Genomic DNA, 19,243 nt, shown 5'->3' on the forward strand with positions numbered 1-19,243 from the left:
TCTCCACTGAGCGGGTGTTGTGTGTGTGTGTGTGTGTGTGTGTGTGTGTGTGTTGTGTGTGTGTGTGGTATCACTCAGCACTTTTTGCTTCATGTAATTCCCCTCGCCCTTTGGGATCTTCTACCATCCAGTGTTAGTTAGAAACAAACAGGGTCTTTTCCCAAGCAAGTTTACTGTGGGGAGAGAATGGGGGTGTGTGGATCCCCCCCCCCACGTGCTTTCCGGGCCAGCTATGTGACACTGTCCCTCGGGTCACTCGGGTCACACCAACAGGCTAAAGCAGCGAGACTCCAGCATGGCTATTAGTGATATCTCGCTCGGCTCCCAGGCAGCTCGGCTGAAATGTGCACCCTCTAGGACCAAAGGTAGCTCAGGACCCCTGGCGGGGTGGGCGGTGGGAGGGCTACCAGGGAAGTAGGACTGGAGGCAGGGCCAGATTCGGGCAGCCTCTGCCTCTCCCCATAGGCCCAGGTTTCTGAAGAACAAGGACAAAGCCCCGCTTTGTGGTACACAGGCGGCCTGCAGCCAGCAACAGAGACGTGCAGCTTTTCCATTAAAACGTAACCTCTCCTCCCTTCCACCAACCACCAGACTCCCTCAAATCTGAGAGGGTGGGAGGAGCTGAAAAACCTCAGCCATTAAAGCGCTTATGAGTTGCAGGTTTCTGTGGATGCAGGAAAGTGTTTCAAGACTACAAGTTTCACACTCTCTGCTCCATCGAGGGTGCCCAGGAAAAAGGGAAGGAAAGGCCGCCACTCCCAACCACCACAAGTGGCCTTGCAAAATTTTGGACGTGGCCACTTACTGGTTCCTCAAGTCCTGTTCTCCAAGAAAAATACATGGAAACAGCCTTCCTCAAGCTCAGATCTCCTACACTGGTTCTTATCTTTTGAAAGAGGGGTCTTCCACCCCTGGGCCAGTCTCCCAGTTTCATTTTACCCATAGACCTCAAGGCCTGGTCTGAAACAAACTTAGACTCGGTAATATGGCAAACAGGAGAAGGAAGGAGAGGGAGAGGAGGGGGACTGGCTTTCCTGGAACCCTTATTAAATCAACTTTGCAAGGACAGCCAGAAACTGCAGGCCTTCCAGGTCCCCCAGGGGCGTTTGCAGAGACTGCCAGGATTGCATTCGGCCAGGGGAGGGGCTGCCATCTCCTCCCGCCTGCCCCCCCTCTCCGCGCCCGCCCCCCAAGCCCTTCCAAAGCTCTCAGTGTGAGCAAGGTTTGGGATGGTTTGTTTTCAACTTCTGAACCAATCTTTTTCACATGGACTGCAATTGTTTTTGAAGACAATAGCAGCATTACTTAATAATCAGCGTGCCAAGACTACAATATGCCGCATGTCTCTGAGGTTCCAAGAGTTTACACAGCACGCAGAAAGACTATTCCTAGTACATCAACAGTTACGGCGGCTCCCGTGTTCTCTCAAAAAGCCCCTCCCCGCGCCCCCCAGGAGCGGGGTTGTGGTAGCATAAACCTTCAATCCCAGCAATTGGAGGCTGAGGCAGGTGGATCTCTGTGAGTTCCTGGCCAGCCTGGTGTATGTAGAAAGTTCCAGGGCACCGTAGCTACACAGTGAGACTCTGTCACCAAAAAAATAAGAAAAGAATCGAAAGAATACAATGACCCCTGTGGGCATCACAGGTGGATAGAGTCACAGTCACCATAAAATTTCATTCATTACACGAAATCCCAGAACAAACAAAACTAAGACGTGATGATAGGAACCAGGTCCGAGTCTGCAAGGAGCATGGGACGAGCTTTTGGAATGAATGACAGACTGACCTCTTAGCACTTAGGGAAACACAAAGCTACCTGTCTAAAAATTGGCACACTGTATACCATATACTGGCACAATTGTATAACCAATTGACTGACTTCAGCCTTGACTACAGTACAGCCTGGTAGCCCTCCCCCACCTTTCCTACTCCTTCTATTCTGAGAACCATTTCTGTGCCAGGCGGTACTGGTGCATGCCTTTAATCTCAGGAGGCAGGCGAAATCTCTTGAGGCCAGCCTGGTCTACACAGAGTGAGTTCCAGAATAGCCAGGGCAACATAGAGAAACCCTGTCTTAGAAAAAAAAAAAAAAAAGCAGGCTGGAGAGATGGGTCAGTAGTTGAGAGCACCGACTGTTCTTCCAGAGGTCCTGAGTTCAATTCCTAGTAACCACATGGTGGCTCACAAACATCTGTAATGAGATCTGGCGCCCTCCTCTGTCATGCAGGTATATATAAAAAATAAATAAATATAAAAAAAGAAAAAAAGAAAAACTGACCAAGCAAACAACGATCTTCTGTCCCCTAGCTCCAACCTCCTTTATGGCATTGCCTCTGCGTCCTTTCCTATGCTGGGTAAACAAAATTCCTTACATGAGGGCCTTCCAGAAAGCTAACTGCCTGCCTGCCTGCCTGCCTGCCTGCCTGCAAGTGCCTGGGACAAGATCTTAACTACCTGCTTTCCTTTCCTAGGTTGCAAAGAGTTTATTAGAAAAAGAGGGCTAAAGAAGTGGAGGCTGAAGAGGAATATGAAAAGAAGAAGAGCAGAGAAAAGGGAAGGAGGGGGAGGAAGAGGAGTTGGCATCCAACCACTTAAGCCCATGGCTTCTATTTCTAGAATGCCATTACTATCCCTGGTTCCCGGTCTCATTCCCCCTGACTGACATTCAACACCACCTTCTATCTTGTCTTTGTGACAACAGTGGCAGATGCAATAATAGCTCCTCACACTTTACATAGAAGTGTTTTACCTGAATTACGACAGACATTTAATCCTTTATTATTGTTGCCTCCATTTTAATAACGTGTCACACAATGCAAGCCAGTTTTCTGAAAACTGGACCATGTCTGTAAACTTCCAATTTCTCAGCAAGAACCACTCAGATATACTGAGTTCCTTAGCAAGACGTAAGCCTTCCAAATGCCGGCTGAATCCAGTTCTTCCAGGTGTTACTTTCCACAGTTATTTACTCAGTGAGCAACACCGCTTGCTGTCCATACTTCTTAAGCCTCCTGACCTCGTGGCTCGCTCCTTCGGCTCCACCTTGAATGCCCTTTATTAACCCCGTTGGAGACCTGCACCTTGGTACCCTAAAGTAAGATTACAGGGTAAACACCTGTAATCCCAGTATGCAGAAGGCAGTAGCAGGAGGGTCACAAGACCAGCCAGGGTTACACAGCAAGATCCTATGTCAAAAACAAAAAGATAAAAGACCCCTATTTTCTCTTTTCTTTTGAGAGAGAATCTGAGTAGCACCAACTGGCTCTACAAGCCAAACTGGCCTCCGACTCACAGACATCTGCCTCCAAGTACTGGGATTAAAGGCATGTATCACACTGGGTGGGAGGACCCCAACTTCCTAACTGGACCTCAGTTTTGTGCACGACAGTCCCACATTCTCTTACAGCTCCACTGCGTGGCTTAACTATGGGTCTGTTAGGGGCTGCAGAGATGGCTCAGCAGTTGAGAGCACTTGCTGTTCTTGCAGAGGGAAGTGGTTTCCCAGCACCCACATGGTGGCTCACAATCATTCTTAACTCTGGTTCCTGAGACCCACAAATCCTCTTCTGGTCTCTGCAGAAACCAAGGACACATGCAGCACACATACATACGCGCAGGCAAAACACTCAAGTACATAAAATGAGAATAAATAAAATCTTCAGTAGATAAATATAGTGCACGTCATATTTATTGCCTCTCCACTGCCTGATGACAACCTCCCTAGAGGTCAGGAGGTCCTCTCTTGCCTTGAGTGTCCGGCACGTCTCAACTCATTAGGATGGCTTTGGTTCTGCTACTGACTGCGACACAGAACATTCTCATTTCCGCCCCTGCACCAGCTAGAAAATCTCCCTCTTCCCTACCCCTTTCTCACTGCCATCTGCACACACAGGTTCACCCACTGGTCACCAAACAGGTCCCTGACAACTTAGAATGACAGTCCTGTAAACACAGACACTGCTGCCACGTGCATGCCCGAGCCTTCTCTGTGACCCCCAAGTCCCTCAGACAGGCCACCTCCAAAGCAAACTGCCCATAAAACCCCCAAATGAGAAATGGAAGACAAAGTCCAAAAGGGCATGTGTTTGTGACTGTTCATCCTATAGAAGACATGTCTCTGGAACAGCTTTCTGGAGGCCAGAGGCCAACTATCAAGTTCTTGTTCTAGAATGTCTCCTCTAAATCTGTATTCGTGTCATTCTTTCCTACGCCACACCCACCCCTTTGTGGTCGCCTGAGTTATACACCCAATCACATTGTTTCCCCAGAAGAAAAGCAAAAACTCATCCCAAGTACCTCACCTCCCGCCAGTGGATGTCACCAACCGGAAAGGAACCTTTTGCTCCTCCCAGGAAGCCTTCCCAGCAGCTCCCCCACACACATACACACACACACTCTGTCTCCTCAGTTCTGGGGTCCGGCTGACCCTCAGCCTGCTGTCTTACCTTGTTCAGGCAAGGTCGGGGCTGGCCTGGCCGTGCACAGTGCGGCTGTGACCAGCACAGCCCAGAAGAGGAGGCACCTCCAGCTCCACATCCCAGTTCTGCACTTAGAGGTTGGTGACAAGCCTCCCCGCCTCCATGGATGCTCCACCTTGAGCTCGATCTGCCTTCTCAAGCTGACTCTGGGGAAAGAAACAATATCTATAATAGAAGTTGGGGGCAGGGGGCAAGGAAAAGAAGAAAGGGCATGTGTCCACGGTCAACCTGTCTAGAAGAATGCTTGAAATTACTGAGTGCTTTTGAAGGTGCAAAAATTGAGCCTATTCCAACCCCGAAACAGGTAAAAGCCTGAAGTTCATAATATGGCTTGTCCCCTAATGGGGCACTTTGGGGAGGTGATGAGCCCTTTAAGAGATAGACCCTCATGGGAGGTTTTAAACCAGTTGGGGGTATACCCTTGAAGAAGATTACAGAAACCTACTCTCCTACCCTTCCTCACCCTTTCTGTTCCTGGCCATGAGTAAATGGATAGCCCCGTGCATGCTCCAAAGACTCCATCTTCATTCCGCCATGAGGTGTGCTCAAAAGTAGAGGCCAACCATAGACTGACACCCACAAAAACCTTTTCTCTTCTTAACTTGATGACCTCAGACATTCTGTCACAGTGGTGGGAAACTGGATTCCACCCTTCAATTACACAGCTATGTTTCTGAGTACAGACTAAGTGGCCACGATGGCTGGAACTGTCATCAGGAGGTTCTTCAAGATAAAAATCTCATGCACTTATGGGAAGAAGCGAAGGAGGTCATGAAAGTCCCCAAGAGCCATACTGGGAGCAAGCACATTCAGTGGTGTGGGCTGTTGTAGACACGGCCAAGCCCAAGAACCGTGCCACATGCAAGCAGTACCCCAAATGGCACAGGAACGGCATCAAGAAACCCCAGTCATAAACAAAGCTGGGTGTGGGGGAGCATCCCTAGCACTTGAGACTGAGGTGGGCAGGTCTCTGAGTTCAAGGCCAGTCTATCTCAAAAGTTCCAGGACGACCAGGGACAGAAGCCCTGTCTTGACACCCGCCCCAAAAGAAACTCCAGTCACAAAGCTATGAATCCCTTAAGATGCAGGCCAACAATACCAAAGCAAGGCAAGAGCGTGCTGAGGAGACAAAGGCCCTTCTGAAGCCTGAGGTAAAGCAGAAGATGCCAAAGAATCCCAGCCACAAGGTAGGCAGGCTTGCTACTGCCTACCTCAAGCTTGGGAACTCAATCTGTGGCTACATGGCCAAGGGTTGCCAGCTGTGCCAACCAATGGCTAAGACCCAACCAAAGCTGAGGATGCAGCTGTAGCTCAGAATCACCCAAGCCCAGGCTTCAGTTCCAGCTCAGGATCCCAAAGGTGTCTAGGTCCCTGAGAAGGCCCCAGAGTAAAGGCCTTTATCTCTCAATGTGAAAGCAGATGGACCAGTGTGACCCCGCCCCCACCTCAATCCCAGCCATACTTGCCCTGCGCTATTTGTAGATGGTTGCTGTCCGGTGCAAATTTAAAAAACAAAACAAAAAGTCGATCCTGCCTCCAGTTTAAGTATTATGCAATCATTTCAAGGACAGGAATCTGATGACGCCCAGACACAAGGCTTCATTCTATCTGGGACTAACCAATTCGTCTGGGGAGGAACAGAGAGGTAAAGAGTTGGGGAACAAGTCAAGAAACAGAAGGCACCTGCGGTGGTGATGGCACACTTCAATCCCAGTATTCAGGAGACAGATCTCTGTGAGTTCAAGGCCAGCCTGGTCTACACAGTGAGTTCCAGAACAGTCAGGGCTATGTATAAGAGAAGAAAGAAAAAAGAAAAAGAGACAGGAGGCAAAAAGGTCACAAGGAATAGGGCAGCCCTGATAAATCTCCCTGGACATACGCAAGAAGATGCCACAAGACTTTTCCCCTTTTCCCCACCAGAGTTGGAATCCAAGGTCATCATTCACAGCGCTCTACCCCAGAGATCCACACCCAGCCCTCCAGGTCTTTCTTTGTGCCTCTAAAATGTTAAGGATCCCAGGCACCTCGGGATCTACCAGCCTCCCTCCCAGAGAACACAAGCTTCACTGCTGCTTAGGGTGAAGACAGAACAGGACACTGGGAAGCGAATCTGGCGACCTCTGAGGCTGGATGGTGACGGCTGATGTCTGACAGCCTTGAGTGGAGGAGTGAGGGGAGGTGGGAGACCAGGGCCCTGCACGCAGTCAGGCACAGTTAAAGGCGTGAAGAGGCCATGGATTCTGTAGCCCTTGACCCTTCTTGTGTTTATGGTGGATATTTTTTTTTAAATATTTTAAATGGTGGGTTTTTGTTTTTGGAGACAGGGTTTCTCTGTAACTTTGGAGCCTATCCTGGAACTCACTATGTGGACCTGGCTGGCCTTGAACTTATAGAGATCCGCTTGATTCTGCTCCTGAGTGCTGGGATTGAAAGTGTGCGCCACCACTGCCTGGCTGAATGTTTTCTTTTCTTTACTAAGGCCGCATGTGTGTATGTGGGGGCATGACTGTGTCGGTCACAGCGCACACGCAGAAGTCAGAGGGCAACTCCATGGAGTCCGCTCTCTTCTACCTTTCCGTGAGTTGTGGGGACTGAACTCAGGTTGGCAGGCAGGCAGGAATGGTTCCTCAGTGAGCCCTCTCACTAGCCCTGCGGTGGCAGAATTTAAAACAACTTCCTAGGGCCCTAAAGAATAGATAATCAATGACAAAACATCGGCCAAGCGACACATGACTGGGTACCACGTGTGGGGCGGCCATCTCTGTCCTCTGGTGCTGCAGGAGACCATCCACACTGTCCAGGAAGTCGGTCTCCGGAACATGCCCTAAAGTGGTGGTTCAGCCCTCTCCGGTGAGTCAGTCCTGGCTGGCAGAAAACCCCCGAATTCTTGGCCAGCAGAATAGGCATTCACTACTATTAACTGTCTCCAAAGGCCTAATAAAAAAAAATAATTTTAAACCAAAAGCGAAGTAAACATTTCTTTCTTTCTTTCTTTCTTTCTTTCTTTCTTTCTTTCCTAAATTTAGGAAAAGGATTAGAAATGAAAAGCATATTTACTGAATACTCTGTGGACTCTATACAAGTAAAAATGCATTTATAACTATAAAACTTACTTTAATCCTCCCTCTCTGCTTCTAAGGAATAGGACTAGTTTCTGCTAAGCAATGCAGAAACTGAGGGTCCAGGAATTTAAGTACAAAGGTGCAAGCCATGGTGGTGCAAGCCTTTAATCCCAGCACTCGGGAGGCAGAGGAAGGCGGATCTCCATGAGTTTGAGGCCAACATGGTCTACAAAGCAAATTCCAGGACAGCCAAGGCTGTTACACAGAGGAAACCCTGTCTTTGGGGAGAAAAGTTAAAATAAAAAAAGAACTTAGGTCCTTTGCCCAAGTAAGTGGAGCTGTTAGTAACACTAGGAGTTGATGTCCAGGTTTGGGGGATATTAATTCAAGACGGGAGAATGCAAATAATTTGGCCACACCTAACTGAGATACAGCTCAGAGGAAGAATGACTGACTGCCTAGCATATGGTGTGCCCTAAGTTCATCCCTAACACAGAAAGTTTATAAAACAAAAAACTAGACCTTCATCTGATGCAGACAGAGGTGGATTCCTATACACTAGAGAAACCAAGGGGTTAAGGACAAATCCAAGTTAACACTGGAAATTGTAAGTTCCTGTTTCTGTTTCTTTGGTAGGCAAAGCCCTTTAGAAACAAATCATTCAGGGCCCTCCAGGACCCAGGGTCAGGCACAATCTCAGGCCAACTGCAGAAGTCACCCTCACCGGAAGAGAGGCCTCTAAACCCACATCTCACATTCCAAAGATACAGCTAATCAGTATGGGCCTGTTCTCCAGAAAGGCACACTCCTGCGTCCCACAGTAACCCTGACTACCAACTCTGTGTGTCAACAAAGGGTGGACAGTGGAGGTGGTGTCATCGTGCGACGATTGATTAGGTGCAGCGGACAGCAGCTTCCACCTATCACCCTGTCCCCTGAGATGTCCGCCCACCTACCTTCTCTTAGGTATCTAACCTATCTCCTTTCATTCCCCATAATGAACGCACTTCAGGTACTTCAGAGTTCAGGCACCTTCTCTCTGACTCATTTCCAAAAGAGGCACAAGAGTTCCTGCCTCTCCCTCTCCTACCCTCTCGGCCTCAAACTGCACAACAAAAGGATGCTACAGACCCTTGGCCTCCTGGTACCAACTGCAGGAATAAAAAGGTTGCTGGGTACAAGCGCCACTCTGCAGCACAAGCCATGAACCCAGATGCTACTTGGAGTCCTGCAGACTGGCATCTTAGCCCTTAGGAATCACCTCCTCCCCTCCCTTATTGACAGATGGAGCCTGTAGCCTTGCGGGTGTGCATGACAGTTTCCCCACCAGTCTCTCCACTATCAGCTGAGGTTCACAGAATTCAAAGCCCAATTTGCCTAGGCAAAGAGGTCTTCAATGGAGGGCAAGGAGGAGCCCACACAACCTCAGTTTTCATACTTGTGGGAAGGCTAAAATATGTGTCCTGACTACATCTGGGTGGTTATACGGTTAAAGTACTTACACAACAGAAATTTCAATACATCTAGTGGGAAGTCGGGGCCTGGAACACTTGCCCTCCGCACTTCAAATTCTAAAGGTATCAAGAGTCTATTAACATCAAATCTCTTTGTCTAGTAAACTAGCTGGTGCATTCAGGGCCAAGTATTTGTCGTTGTCTTCCTCCTCCTCATCTTCCTCTTAAGGATTTTACTTGCACACACGTGTGCACATGTGTATGGGTGCCCAATGAGTCCAGACGAGAGGATGTCATTTCCCCTGTTGTTATAGTAACACGAGGTTATAAACCACCTGATGTTGGTCCCAGGAAAGGAACTCTGGTTCTCCTGAAGAACGGCAAGAGCTCTTAACAGCTGAGCCATGTCTTTAGCCCCGAGGTCTTCGTCTCCCCGTGTTCTAGAGAAGACAGTCAATGACAATGGACGGTTCCATTTATGACACTGCCATCCTGGGGACAGTTATTTACCCTGGGCTTCAGCTTTCCCCACCTGACGGAGTCCAGAACATTTGTCTTCCTACATCAAGGTGGTTATGAGGGGTAAGCGAGCACCGCGAAGAGGATGCTCTTTACAGGACTAGGGCTGACAGAAGAAACAATAGTGGGCTTGCATTTAAAAAAGAAATTGTTTTCAGAATTATTAATCTTATGTGTACGTTCTGCATGCTTGTATGTCTGTGTACCATGTGTGTGCCTGCAGAGGCCAGAAGAGAGCATCGGAGCCCCCTGAAACTGGATTGTGAGCCACCACGTGGGGGTGCTGGGAACCAAGGCCAGATTCTCTAAAAGAGAGTCATTGAATGCTGTTAACCGCTGAGCCACCTCTCCAGACCCCTTCTTGACGACACTCTCCTAGAGTACTCAAACCTCAAACTTCCCCCTTTCCACAGGTACTTTGCCCATCCCATCTTCACACCCTTAGCACTCTCGGCTCAGCTGGCAAATCTGGTGACTCCTGGCAACATGCAGCTGTTGTGCTACTGAAATATGGCTCCTGCCAATTGGGGTATGCTGGAAGTGAGAACAGAAACTGTGAACGTTTAGCAGGGAAAAAGAAAATGTAAAATATCTCACCAATTTTATATATTTTGGCCAGGCACAGTGTGTACTTTAACATGCTTCAAGCACCAGGTTCAACTGCCAGCACTCTCAAATTACTTATATTGATGACGTGCTAAGGGTGGTATTTTAGAAATATCAATAATATTATCAATAATAATATCAATAGAAAGACTAAGACATAATATGAATACAATGTATTCTTAAAACCCAAATAAGTTTAAAGTGGGTTTTGGCTGGTTTTTTTCTCACATACTTTCAAATGAGAACACTATCACCCCAAAACTTAAGGAGGCTCTTGTTGTATTTGCAGGTCTGTGCGAGTGTCTCTCTTCCATGATAAGGCCAGGAATGACCTAATCCGTAAACCCCATCTCACAGAGTTCTGCTTCTGCACACTGCCAGGCTCCTCAGCCCCGTCCCTCTGATTTCCCAATAAACTACCAGCCCTTTCCCCATGGTGTTTACATCACCTTACTGAACTCGTGTTCCCCACCCTCTTCTCTCCCCAACTGTGCTGGCGAGTTTTAGATCAACTCGACACAAGATAAAGTCATTTTGGAAGAAGAGGGACCCTCAACTGAGAAAATGCCCACCAGGGTGGCCTGTCGGCAAGCCTGTGGTGTATTTTCTTGACTGATGACTGATGGAGGGCCCAGCTCACCGTGGGCAGTGCCAGCCCTGGGCTGGCGATCCCGTGTGCTCTAAGAAAGCAGGCTGAGCAAGCTCGGGGAGCAAGCCAGTAAGTGGCCCTCCTGATTGCAGGTTCCTGCCCTGACTTCTCTCAGTGAGGGACAGCTTCCTGGAGGTGTAAGCTGAAATAAATAAACCCTTTCCTCCCGTCACGGTGGTTCATCATAGAGCAATAGAAACCCTGATTAGGAGAGAAACAGCAGGCTTCCATGGAGCAGGATCGGTGCCTAACTGCGTCTCCCAATACCCTCAGTCCTCGGCATGAACATAGGAAATGTGGGCACATATGTTAAATGGAATGAAAGAAGGCACGTGAGACTGGAAAGAGACAAACCCAGGCCTGGGATCCTCTTTGTGAGCGGATGCAACCACGCACGTTTCAGATTTAGAAGTTGGTCAGATTCTAATATTTGGTTATTTAGAGTGGCTTTGCCAGAAAAGATCAAATGTTTAACAGCCTGAAACTCTTTGACTGCCAACATGACATGAGCATCTAGGAGTCCAGGTTTCTCAACCTGTAGATATTCTTCAAGAAAAAAGATTAGATTATCGGGGGCGGGGGGGGGGGGATGCCACAGCCGGTTCCCCGTGCTAACCAGCCACGATACCAACAGAGAAATGTTCTAATCCCCAGAATTAAGGACTATGATACAGAAGTATGAATCCCTTCAGACTGGGATCTGACTTACTAAACAACAGAGCTAACTTATCCCGCACATCACTTTAATAAACGTTTTTTAAAACGCTAGGGTAGTCTTGTTTACAAAATTGTAACTGGTACAAAAGAAATGCTGCTTGCGGGGCTGGAGATAACTCAGCTTGCGGCTGTGGTTGAGGACCGTCCTTCGTCCTAGTGAGTTAGGCTAAAGCCCTGTGACATGTGTGCATACTCAAACACATGGACACACACTTATACACAGAGATAAAAAGAAAAAAAGGCTAATTGTGTGTGTATTTTATGAAGTTTAGTTTATTAAAAAACATTTTAAGCATGGGGATTAAGAGAAGGAAGCCTGCTTTCAGAAAGACACGCCCAAGAGGGTAGTCTAAGACCAAGAGGCTGAGATTACGTTGCACCTCTTTTAAAAAATATCCAAACGACTGTCAACAAAGCTGGAGGGGTTAGCTCAGTAGTGAAACTGCTTGCCAGCAGGAAAAAGGCCCTGGGTTCAATTCCTAACACTGCTGAAACAAAGTAAACTCCTGTGTGTGTGTGTGTGTTTTCACACATATGGAAAGTATCTAAAATATTTTATATTGAATAGTAATAGCTGTATGGGGGTATGGTGTGTGTATCATCTCACTCACACTCAAGAGGTCGAGATAGGAGTATCTCAAGTTTGAGGCTAGCCTGGGCCTAGATGAGAACCAGACTGGAAAACCAAACAAACAGCCTAGAGGGGTCGCTTAAGAGTCTTGAGGAGTGGAGGGCTGCTGTCTTAGTGCGATCCCTTACCTGGGTGAACACTACTTATTTCCAGGCTTGGTTGGTGGGGGGGGGTGAAGGAGTGCCCACAAATAAAGTGTCTTCCTTCAGGGTGGTAGTAAGTAGAGTTCCTATTTAAAGGCAACGCAGCCGTGAGAGGGAAAAGACAGTCTATCCCATAGGAGGTATCTGACCTCTGCAAACACCAGCACCATCTCTAAAGACCCACATCTGGACTCCTGGGTGCAAACACCAGCACCGTCTCTAGAGACCCACATCTGGACTCCTGGGTGCAAACACCAGCACCGTCTCTAGAGATCCACATCTGGACTCCTGGGTACATTTCATTAGCCCTCTTCCAGAGCCCTGGGAAAGGAAAATGAAAGACAAATTTCCCAAGAGGAAATTAAACTCCTCCTAAGTGATGAAAGTGAGGCCGTTTTCAGAGCAAGACCTCAGAGTCAAGGCTCACTCCTTTCCCTTCTGCGGCAGAGCCCCAGACTTTCCAGGGAGGAAATGGGGTGCCCACGAGGTGCACACTGGCTTCAAACTCAGCACGTAGGATGGCCTTGAACTCCTGACCTTTATACATCCCTCCAGAATGCAGGGATGATGAGCGACTGGCCTTTCTTCTGAAGCTCAACAGCCATTTGGATGAAAGAGATTACAAAACTTGGGGGCAAGGAAAGGGCCGTTAGGGTCAGCAAGATAGCTCAGCAGGTAAGAGAGGAAGCCCTTGAACCCACATGGGAGAAGAGAACTAAGTAATTTTTCTTTTTTTTTTAAGATTTTATTTTCAATCACACGTACGTGTGTGGATATGTGCATGCCGGTGCAAGTATCTGCGGAGACACAGAGTTCCTGTGACCTGTCTGATGTGCATGCTGGGAACGGAACCCAAATCCTCTGGAATCGCAGCCAGTGTCCTTTTTAAATGAGACAGGGTTCCTCTGTGTAGCCTTGGCTGGCCTGGAACTCAGGGGAGATTCGCCTGCCTCTGCTTCATGAGTGCTGGGATTAAAGGTGTGCACCACCACTGCCCGGCTTCAGCCAGGGCTCTTAACTGCTGAGCCATCTCTCCAGGCTGAAAACCACATCTTGCAACCTATTCTCTGATCTCCACTGGAGCACTGTGGCACCCTTGTGCACACACATGAATAAATGAGTAAATAAATGTAATTTTAAGAATAAAAAAAAATGAAAGAAAAGGGCCTTTGGAGACACTCGCTGCTAAACCCCAAGTTCACATGAACAAAGAACTTTTAAGAGTCTTGCATCAGGTCACTATCACTGATAAGCAAAAGGCAGATCACTAACAGCAAGGTCTAAAGATTGTCTTTGGTCTCCAAGGTTGGCGTCTGCCTACCCGACATCCCATTCAATTTTCTCATCTGAAGTCCACCCTGGATAAAGGTAGTTCTGGTGTAGGGTGCCTATATATATATATATATATATATATATATATATATATATATTTTCTCATCTTCTCTTGTAAGGAGACGGTGACGACATTTGTCACGTCCCTCTGTTCCTTCTGTCCCTTTGCTTTGCTTGCTATTCAAAGGGTACCAAAGGAAGTAATGTCCACGTTTGTCCATCCTCCCATCGTGAAAACACTTTTGAAACTGGCATTGGGAGTACACGTGACTCTCAATCCATGGCCCATCACTGAAAAGCTGACACTCAGCTATGACTAAGAGTAAAAGCAACATATTTCAAGTAACTTGTCACTGATGAAATATATAACTGTCCCAGCTGGAGCCAAGCCCCAGAAAGCGTCTCGGTCCCCAAACACTCAGCACTAAGGGGTCAACAGGGTCTCAGAAGTGTGTCCCAAGTGGGGAAATATGTAAACAAGCCATTAGGGAGGAAGGCCAGCCACCAGGACAGTTGGCGGGTATTAGTTGAGATTGCCGGCCTTAGGTCACTGAAAGGAAGGGACACCACCCCAGCGTGGGGGTAATTGGCCAGACCATGGCCAGTGAGTCCCAGGGGCCCTGCTACTTAGCTTTAAAACAAGTCTCAGAGAAACCCGGAACCTGGCCAAGGAAGGAAAACAGCCACTTTCTGCTCAACCATCTCAGGGCGATGGTTCTACAATTTAGGTACTATTCCAAAAAAAGCACTGGTCCGGAGGTGCAAAGACCAGGGTACATCTGCGAAGGAAACAGTCACCTTAATTACCATGTCTAGAGAAAGTGCGATTTCATTATAGCCTCCAAAACTGCCGCCCCAAGGAGGAAACCAGAGAAGTGTTTTCAATTTAAAAGACTGGAGAGGGCGAAAGGCACCAATTCTCCCCACCCTGACGCCAACTTTGGACCCTTTGGATGCTTTGCTTGTCCACCCGCAGTCCACCCGCCCCAGACGAAAGAGTATTGCAAAAAAAAAAAAAAAGTGTACATTCCTTCCCTAGTCCTGTAGTCATTGTTTAAACGGCCAAACACTCCATATTCAGTTTCCGAGTGCTGCAACCCAAGGAAAAAACATAAGGTGCCTCTGGCTCCAACAGCATCAGCCGCTGCACCCCGCTTGCTCCCGAATCAAGGACGGAACCCCGCGAGGAACCCAGACGCGTGGCGATAAGTGGGCTTGCAGTGTCCACACCGGACAGACTCTCCAACTATAATTAAAGGGCGAGGCGAGGCGAGGCGATGCTTTGGTTCCAGTACACGTCAAGGCCTATCTTGGCCCAGACCCACCGACAAGGGCCACCTCTAGTGAGCAAGCCGCTCCCAAGTAGGTCCAGGGAATTATGGCTGCATCTCCCAAGCTGATTCTCCCGCACAACCCCGGCCACCCATCGCTCGCCACCAGCAGGAGAGTCTAGTGTGGAGGAATCCAAAATCACTTGCGACCCACAACTTTCTTTTCTCTTCCAACCCAAAGCCTCCTCTCCACGTCTCAAGAAATATTAAGGGGTGGTGGTAGGAAGGACTAGTGGAAGAATCTCAGTTTTAATTTAGGAGGGGGAGGGGAGGAAGAGGGATGTTTAATAATGTGGCTGCGGTGTACCCGTGTAGGGTGAAACGGAACCAGATGCGGCAGCTACATCTGGGAAATGGGGGGTTGGGTAGGGGAGAAAAACGCCGTCGAAATGCTTTGCAAATGAGTTAATAGCTTCTAGGCCCAGAAAAAGGGAACTCCTCCTGCACTCCCAAGGTGTCCAGTTGCTTCACTAGGGGGTAAATGCAAACCCCACCATAAAAAAAGTCAGTAAATTCCTCCAAAAAAATATGGGTACTCGCCTGTCTCATCCCGCCAGCGACACCACTAGAGGAGACGCGGGAAGCGCGGAGAGGGGGTCTGGGACAGAGAAGCAACAAGCGGGCAACGGAGGACTCCGCACCGGACCAGCCCTCATCCCTTCCCCCACTTCCCAGAACGATCCAGACCCCGCGGCCCCCCTCCCCTTCCCCAGACCCCTTCAGAAACCCTCTAGGTCTAAGACTTAAACAGAACATCACCACCACCACCCCTCGGAAAGGGGGAATCTTTTGCTCGCTCTCCGCTAAAGCCTATTCAGCCATTTGGTGACGACACCTCCTTCAAACCTATTCCAAGACAAGCTAGCCTTCCCCGCCACTTCCTTTCCTTCTCAAGCCCCCAACCCGGACCCCAGACTTGCCCGAACGTGGAAAAACACTTGAAAAGATCCCAGATGTGGGGTGTTGCGCCCAAAGCCACCGGCTGAATGGGGGGGGGGGGGTGTGAATCCTCACAAGAGGACCAAAGGACCAAAAGAGATGGAGTGTATAACACACACACTCACCTCGCAGCCCACTCCCGCCCCCCTCCCCGCGGGAACCCGAGGCCTCCGCCGTCTTCTCTCCCCGGAGAGTCGGGGTCTGAACTCGGAGCGCTGCAGCTGCCTCGCCAGCTCCAGAGCGCGAGTTGGCGGAAAAGTTGGGCAGCGGGCAGCAGCAGCGGGCCCCGCGCGGGGAGGGGGCGCGGGCGGCGACGTTGGCCGAGGGAGGAGGGACAGGGGCGCCAGGGAGGGAGTGAAGCCGGGGGTGGAGTGGGGGGGGGGGATCGGAAGAGGGAGGCGCGGGCTGCAGCGGGAGAAGCGCGGGGGCCGCTCCGGACGCCCAGCCAGCCGGCTCTGCGGACGCCGACGACTCTTACCTCACTTGGCGCTGCGGTCCCGCCTCTGGAGAGCTCGCCGTGGCGCGGCGGGTGTCTGTGTCTTGCGCTCGGGTCGGTCGTCTCCGGGCTCCGTTCAGGTCCTGGCCGGGTCGCGAGAGCTCGGCGGCCAAGGCACGACTCCCGGCGGCACTCGGAACCCGGCGCCTCCAGCCCGGGCGGGAACAATGGAGCCGAAGCTGGTGCCCCGGAGGCGGGGCGGGGGGGAGGGCTTGGGTCCGCCGCCGGGGGTCCCCAGGTCGTGCGCCCCCCCGCTCTCCAGAACGCGGCAGCGGCTCCTCAAGCTTCTGGCAACCCGGGTTCCATCGCCCCTCCGGGGGCCACGACGTGCACTGGCTGCTGCACTGGTGTGGTGCGCCCCTGGGAACGGAGAAAAGTCTTCGGGCTCCGCTGCTTTTCCAGCTGCGGCGCGCGCTCGCGGCCGGGAAAGGCGAGGTCGCCGCAATGCGCTAAGCACAGTGTCCGTCCAGTCGGGACGTTGCGGCCCAGCTCCCTGTGCAGCCCGGGCCCTCGGCAAACGGCGGCTGCACCGGCGTCCCGGCTCCGGCTCGGCGCCACCCGCTGCCGAGGGTCCCGCAACGGTACCCGCAGGAGCGCTCCGAGCGCTGTGCGCCGGCGAGGCGCGAGGGCTCGCTCTCTCACTCCCACCCGGCGCTAGTCCCACCTCCTCCTCCTCCCCCTACAGATGCCTGCTGGGCCTTGTAGTTCCAAAGCCGCAGCCCGGGAGAAGCCCGGAGTGGAGCAGACACTTTACAGTCTGGTCTGGCTTGAGCATCGCCTGAAGGGCGCCCGAATTTCAGGCCATGAATAGATCAGAAATTTGGAGATGGAAGCAGGGGTGTGGGGAGGGGCGAGGGACTGGCACTATAGTTTTGGGGCTGTACTTCGCAGCTCAGTCTTTGGTTATCTGTGTGTCTTGGGGAATGATTTCGGTGCCCTAAATCTCAGTTTTCCATCTGTAAACGGGAGATAACAACACACATAAAATGGAGAAATAAATAGGACCCTCACATGATTCACAATAAATACAAGCTGTTTTTATTGATGGACGAGTCGATCTCCCCTTCCCCCCACGCGCCTGCCCCAGACTCTTTCCTTGGATCTCAACTTTCCCCAGCCACATAATTTAGGTTTTGTGGTTCACTCTGGAATGGACCCTGCAAATTCTACAGTGCCGTTCTTGGTAGCCTCAGGAATCACCAGTTTTCAATGAACATTCAGGAAGCAAGCAAGAAGTGAGTGGTGTAGAGAGGAGCATTCCCCTCCCCACTTAGGAATTAACCAGAACCAACCCAGACAACCCACAGTATATTACTATGGCACTCAATGAAAATGGCTGAAATGCCCTTCCTGCCAGATCCATCCACGGAGTGGTTAATCTCTAATTCTTTAATCCAACGGGCATGAGTCCAGTGGGCAAGAATCCTGTTGAGAATGTTGAACAATACAATACTCGGTTCTGCTTGGACATGAGGAATCACGGCACCCTAATGAAGCATGCTAAGCATTGTAAGATAGTTGGTTGGGGCTTTGCTGAAGCTGGCGGGAACTTGGTTTCCAGCACTGGATTAGACACTGAACGTGGAGGAGGACCAGAGGCTCGAGGTCGTCATTGGCTACATAGGGACTGGGAAGACAGCTTGTGCTAGAGAACCTGTCTCAAACAATAGGGAAAAATGGCCTGAGGCAGACAGAGCTTTGATTCCAGGGCACCCTAAACCTGAGTGGGTGGTAGAAGCCTGTAGACTTGTTACATACCAATGAAGGGCGGGGAGAGGAGGGGTCTCTGCAAATTTTCCTAAGAGTTCCTGGTGACTGTGAGGTGTTGTCTCATTGGGGGACCACCGGAAGGGTGGGAAGTCCGCTGCCATACTAGGTGTGAAGAATCTTCCCACCTTTTCCACCACTCAAAGACTTACTTTGGATGCTTCATGCATCTGATAAAATCAAATCAGAGATGTCCATAGCTATGGGTCTCTCCCATGAGAATCAGACCAAATAATGAGGGTCAGTGTACCAAAAAAGGGGGGGCTACTACACAAGCAAAGAGCCACAGTGAGAAGAACTGTTTCCTCAGGAACCCATCAACAGAGCAAGCTGTGATAGCTTGCATACCAGACTATCTGAGACTCCCTCCGCACCGGACAGTTTTCTCTGTGACCACCAGGTGACAAAAATAGTAAGCTATGCGATGCTATCACATCTGTTTACCTCCAGCGAAGGGTGGAGGAGGAGAAGCGCTAGAGTTTATTGATTTATAAACTTTCTGGTGGTTTGTTTGAGTAGTCTTTTTTATTCCTCTTTTTAAAATAATTTATTTAACTTTATTTTATGTGCACTGGAGTGAAGGTGTCAGAGCCCCTGGAACTGGGGTTACACACAGTTGTAAGCTGCCATGTAGGTGCTGGGAATTGAACCCGAGTCTTCTGGAAGAGCAGCCAGTGCTCTTAACCACTAAACCATCATCTCTCCAGCCCCGAGAGAAGTAGTCTAATGCTGTACCCCAGGGTAGCCTGTAGCTCATGATGGAGCCTCAAACTCCAGGCAGTCCTCCCACCTTTGTCTCTCTGGTGCTAAGCCACCAGCTAGCCTGACAAAGCTGAATGTTCAGCTCAGTAGTAGATCCCGGGCTTTGCTTGTACAACAATGAGTTCAAACTGGGGGAGAGGGAGGTACCGAGAGATACGTCAACTGAGCGCCTAAAAAGTAAAGAATCAGTGAGTACGTCCTGAACAAATGAATCATCAAAAACTACATAAAAAGCAGAAACGACAGCCAATATTTAAGGGTTATTACTCCTATAAGCGTATCCCTGCACTCTTCAACCCCTCAGCTCCTAGTCAGGCGCCCCATTTATCCTCTCATAGAAGCTGCCAAACAGCCTTCT

At 49.9% G+C, this 19,243-nt stretch overlaps 1 protein-coding gene across 7 annotated transcripts in view; it reads right to left on the reverse strand.

Moving 5' to 3' along the window:
- Window positions 1–16,800, reverse strand: part of Fgfr1 (fibroblast growth factor receptor 1) — a 53,882-nt gene extending 37,082 nt beyond the window's left edge. For 5 of the 7 annotated variants that reach the window (XM_041673645.1, XM_041673644.1, XM_041673642.1 and 2 more), the window contains exons 1-2: window positions 16,339–16,471; window positions 4,445–4,623 (exon numbers count right to left, since the gene is read on the reverse strand). In XM_041673645.1, the coding sequence (XP_041529579.1) occupies window positions 4,445–4,535 (91 nt within the window). In that variant the 5' untranslated portion in view covers window positions 4,536–4,623; window positions 16,339–16,471. Of the gene's footprint in view, window positions 1–4,444; window positions 4,624–16,338 lie in introns of all 7 variants that reach the window. The other 2 variants (XM_041673641.1, XM_041673640.1) reach the window with 1 other exon arrangement.
- Between the last annotated feature and the right edge of the window lie 2,443 nt (window positions 16,801–19,243).

The sequence above is a fragment of the Microtus oregoni genome, unplaced genomic scaffold (assembly GCF_018167655.1).
Source record: "Microtus oregoni isolate MIOR12 unplaced genomic scaffold, Mior012 000024F_ref0000369, whole genome shotgun sequence".
Taxonomy (NCBI): Eukaryota; Metazoa; Chordata; class Mammalia; order Rodentia; family Cricetidae; genus Microtus; species Microtus oregoni.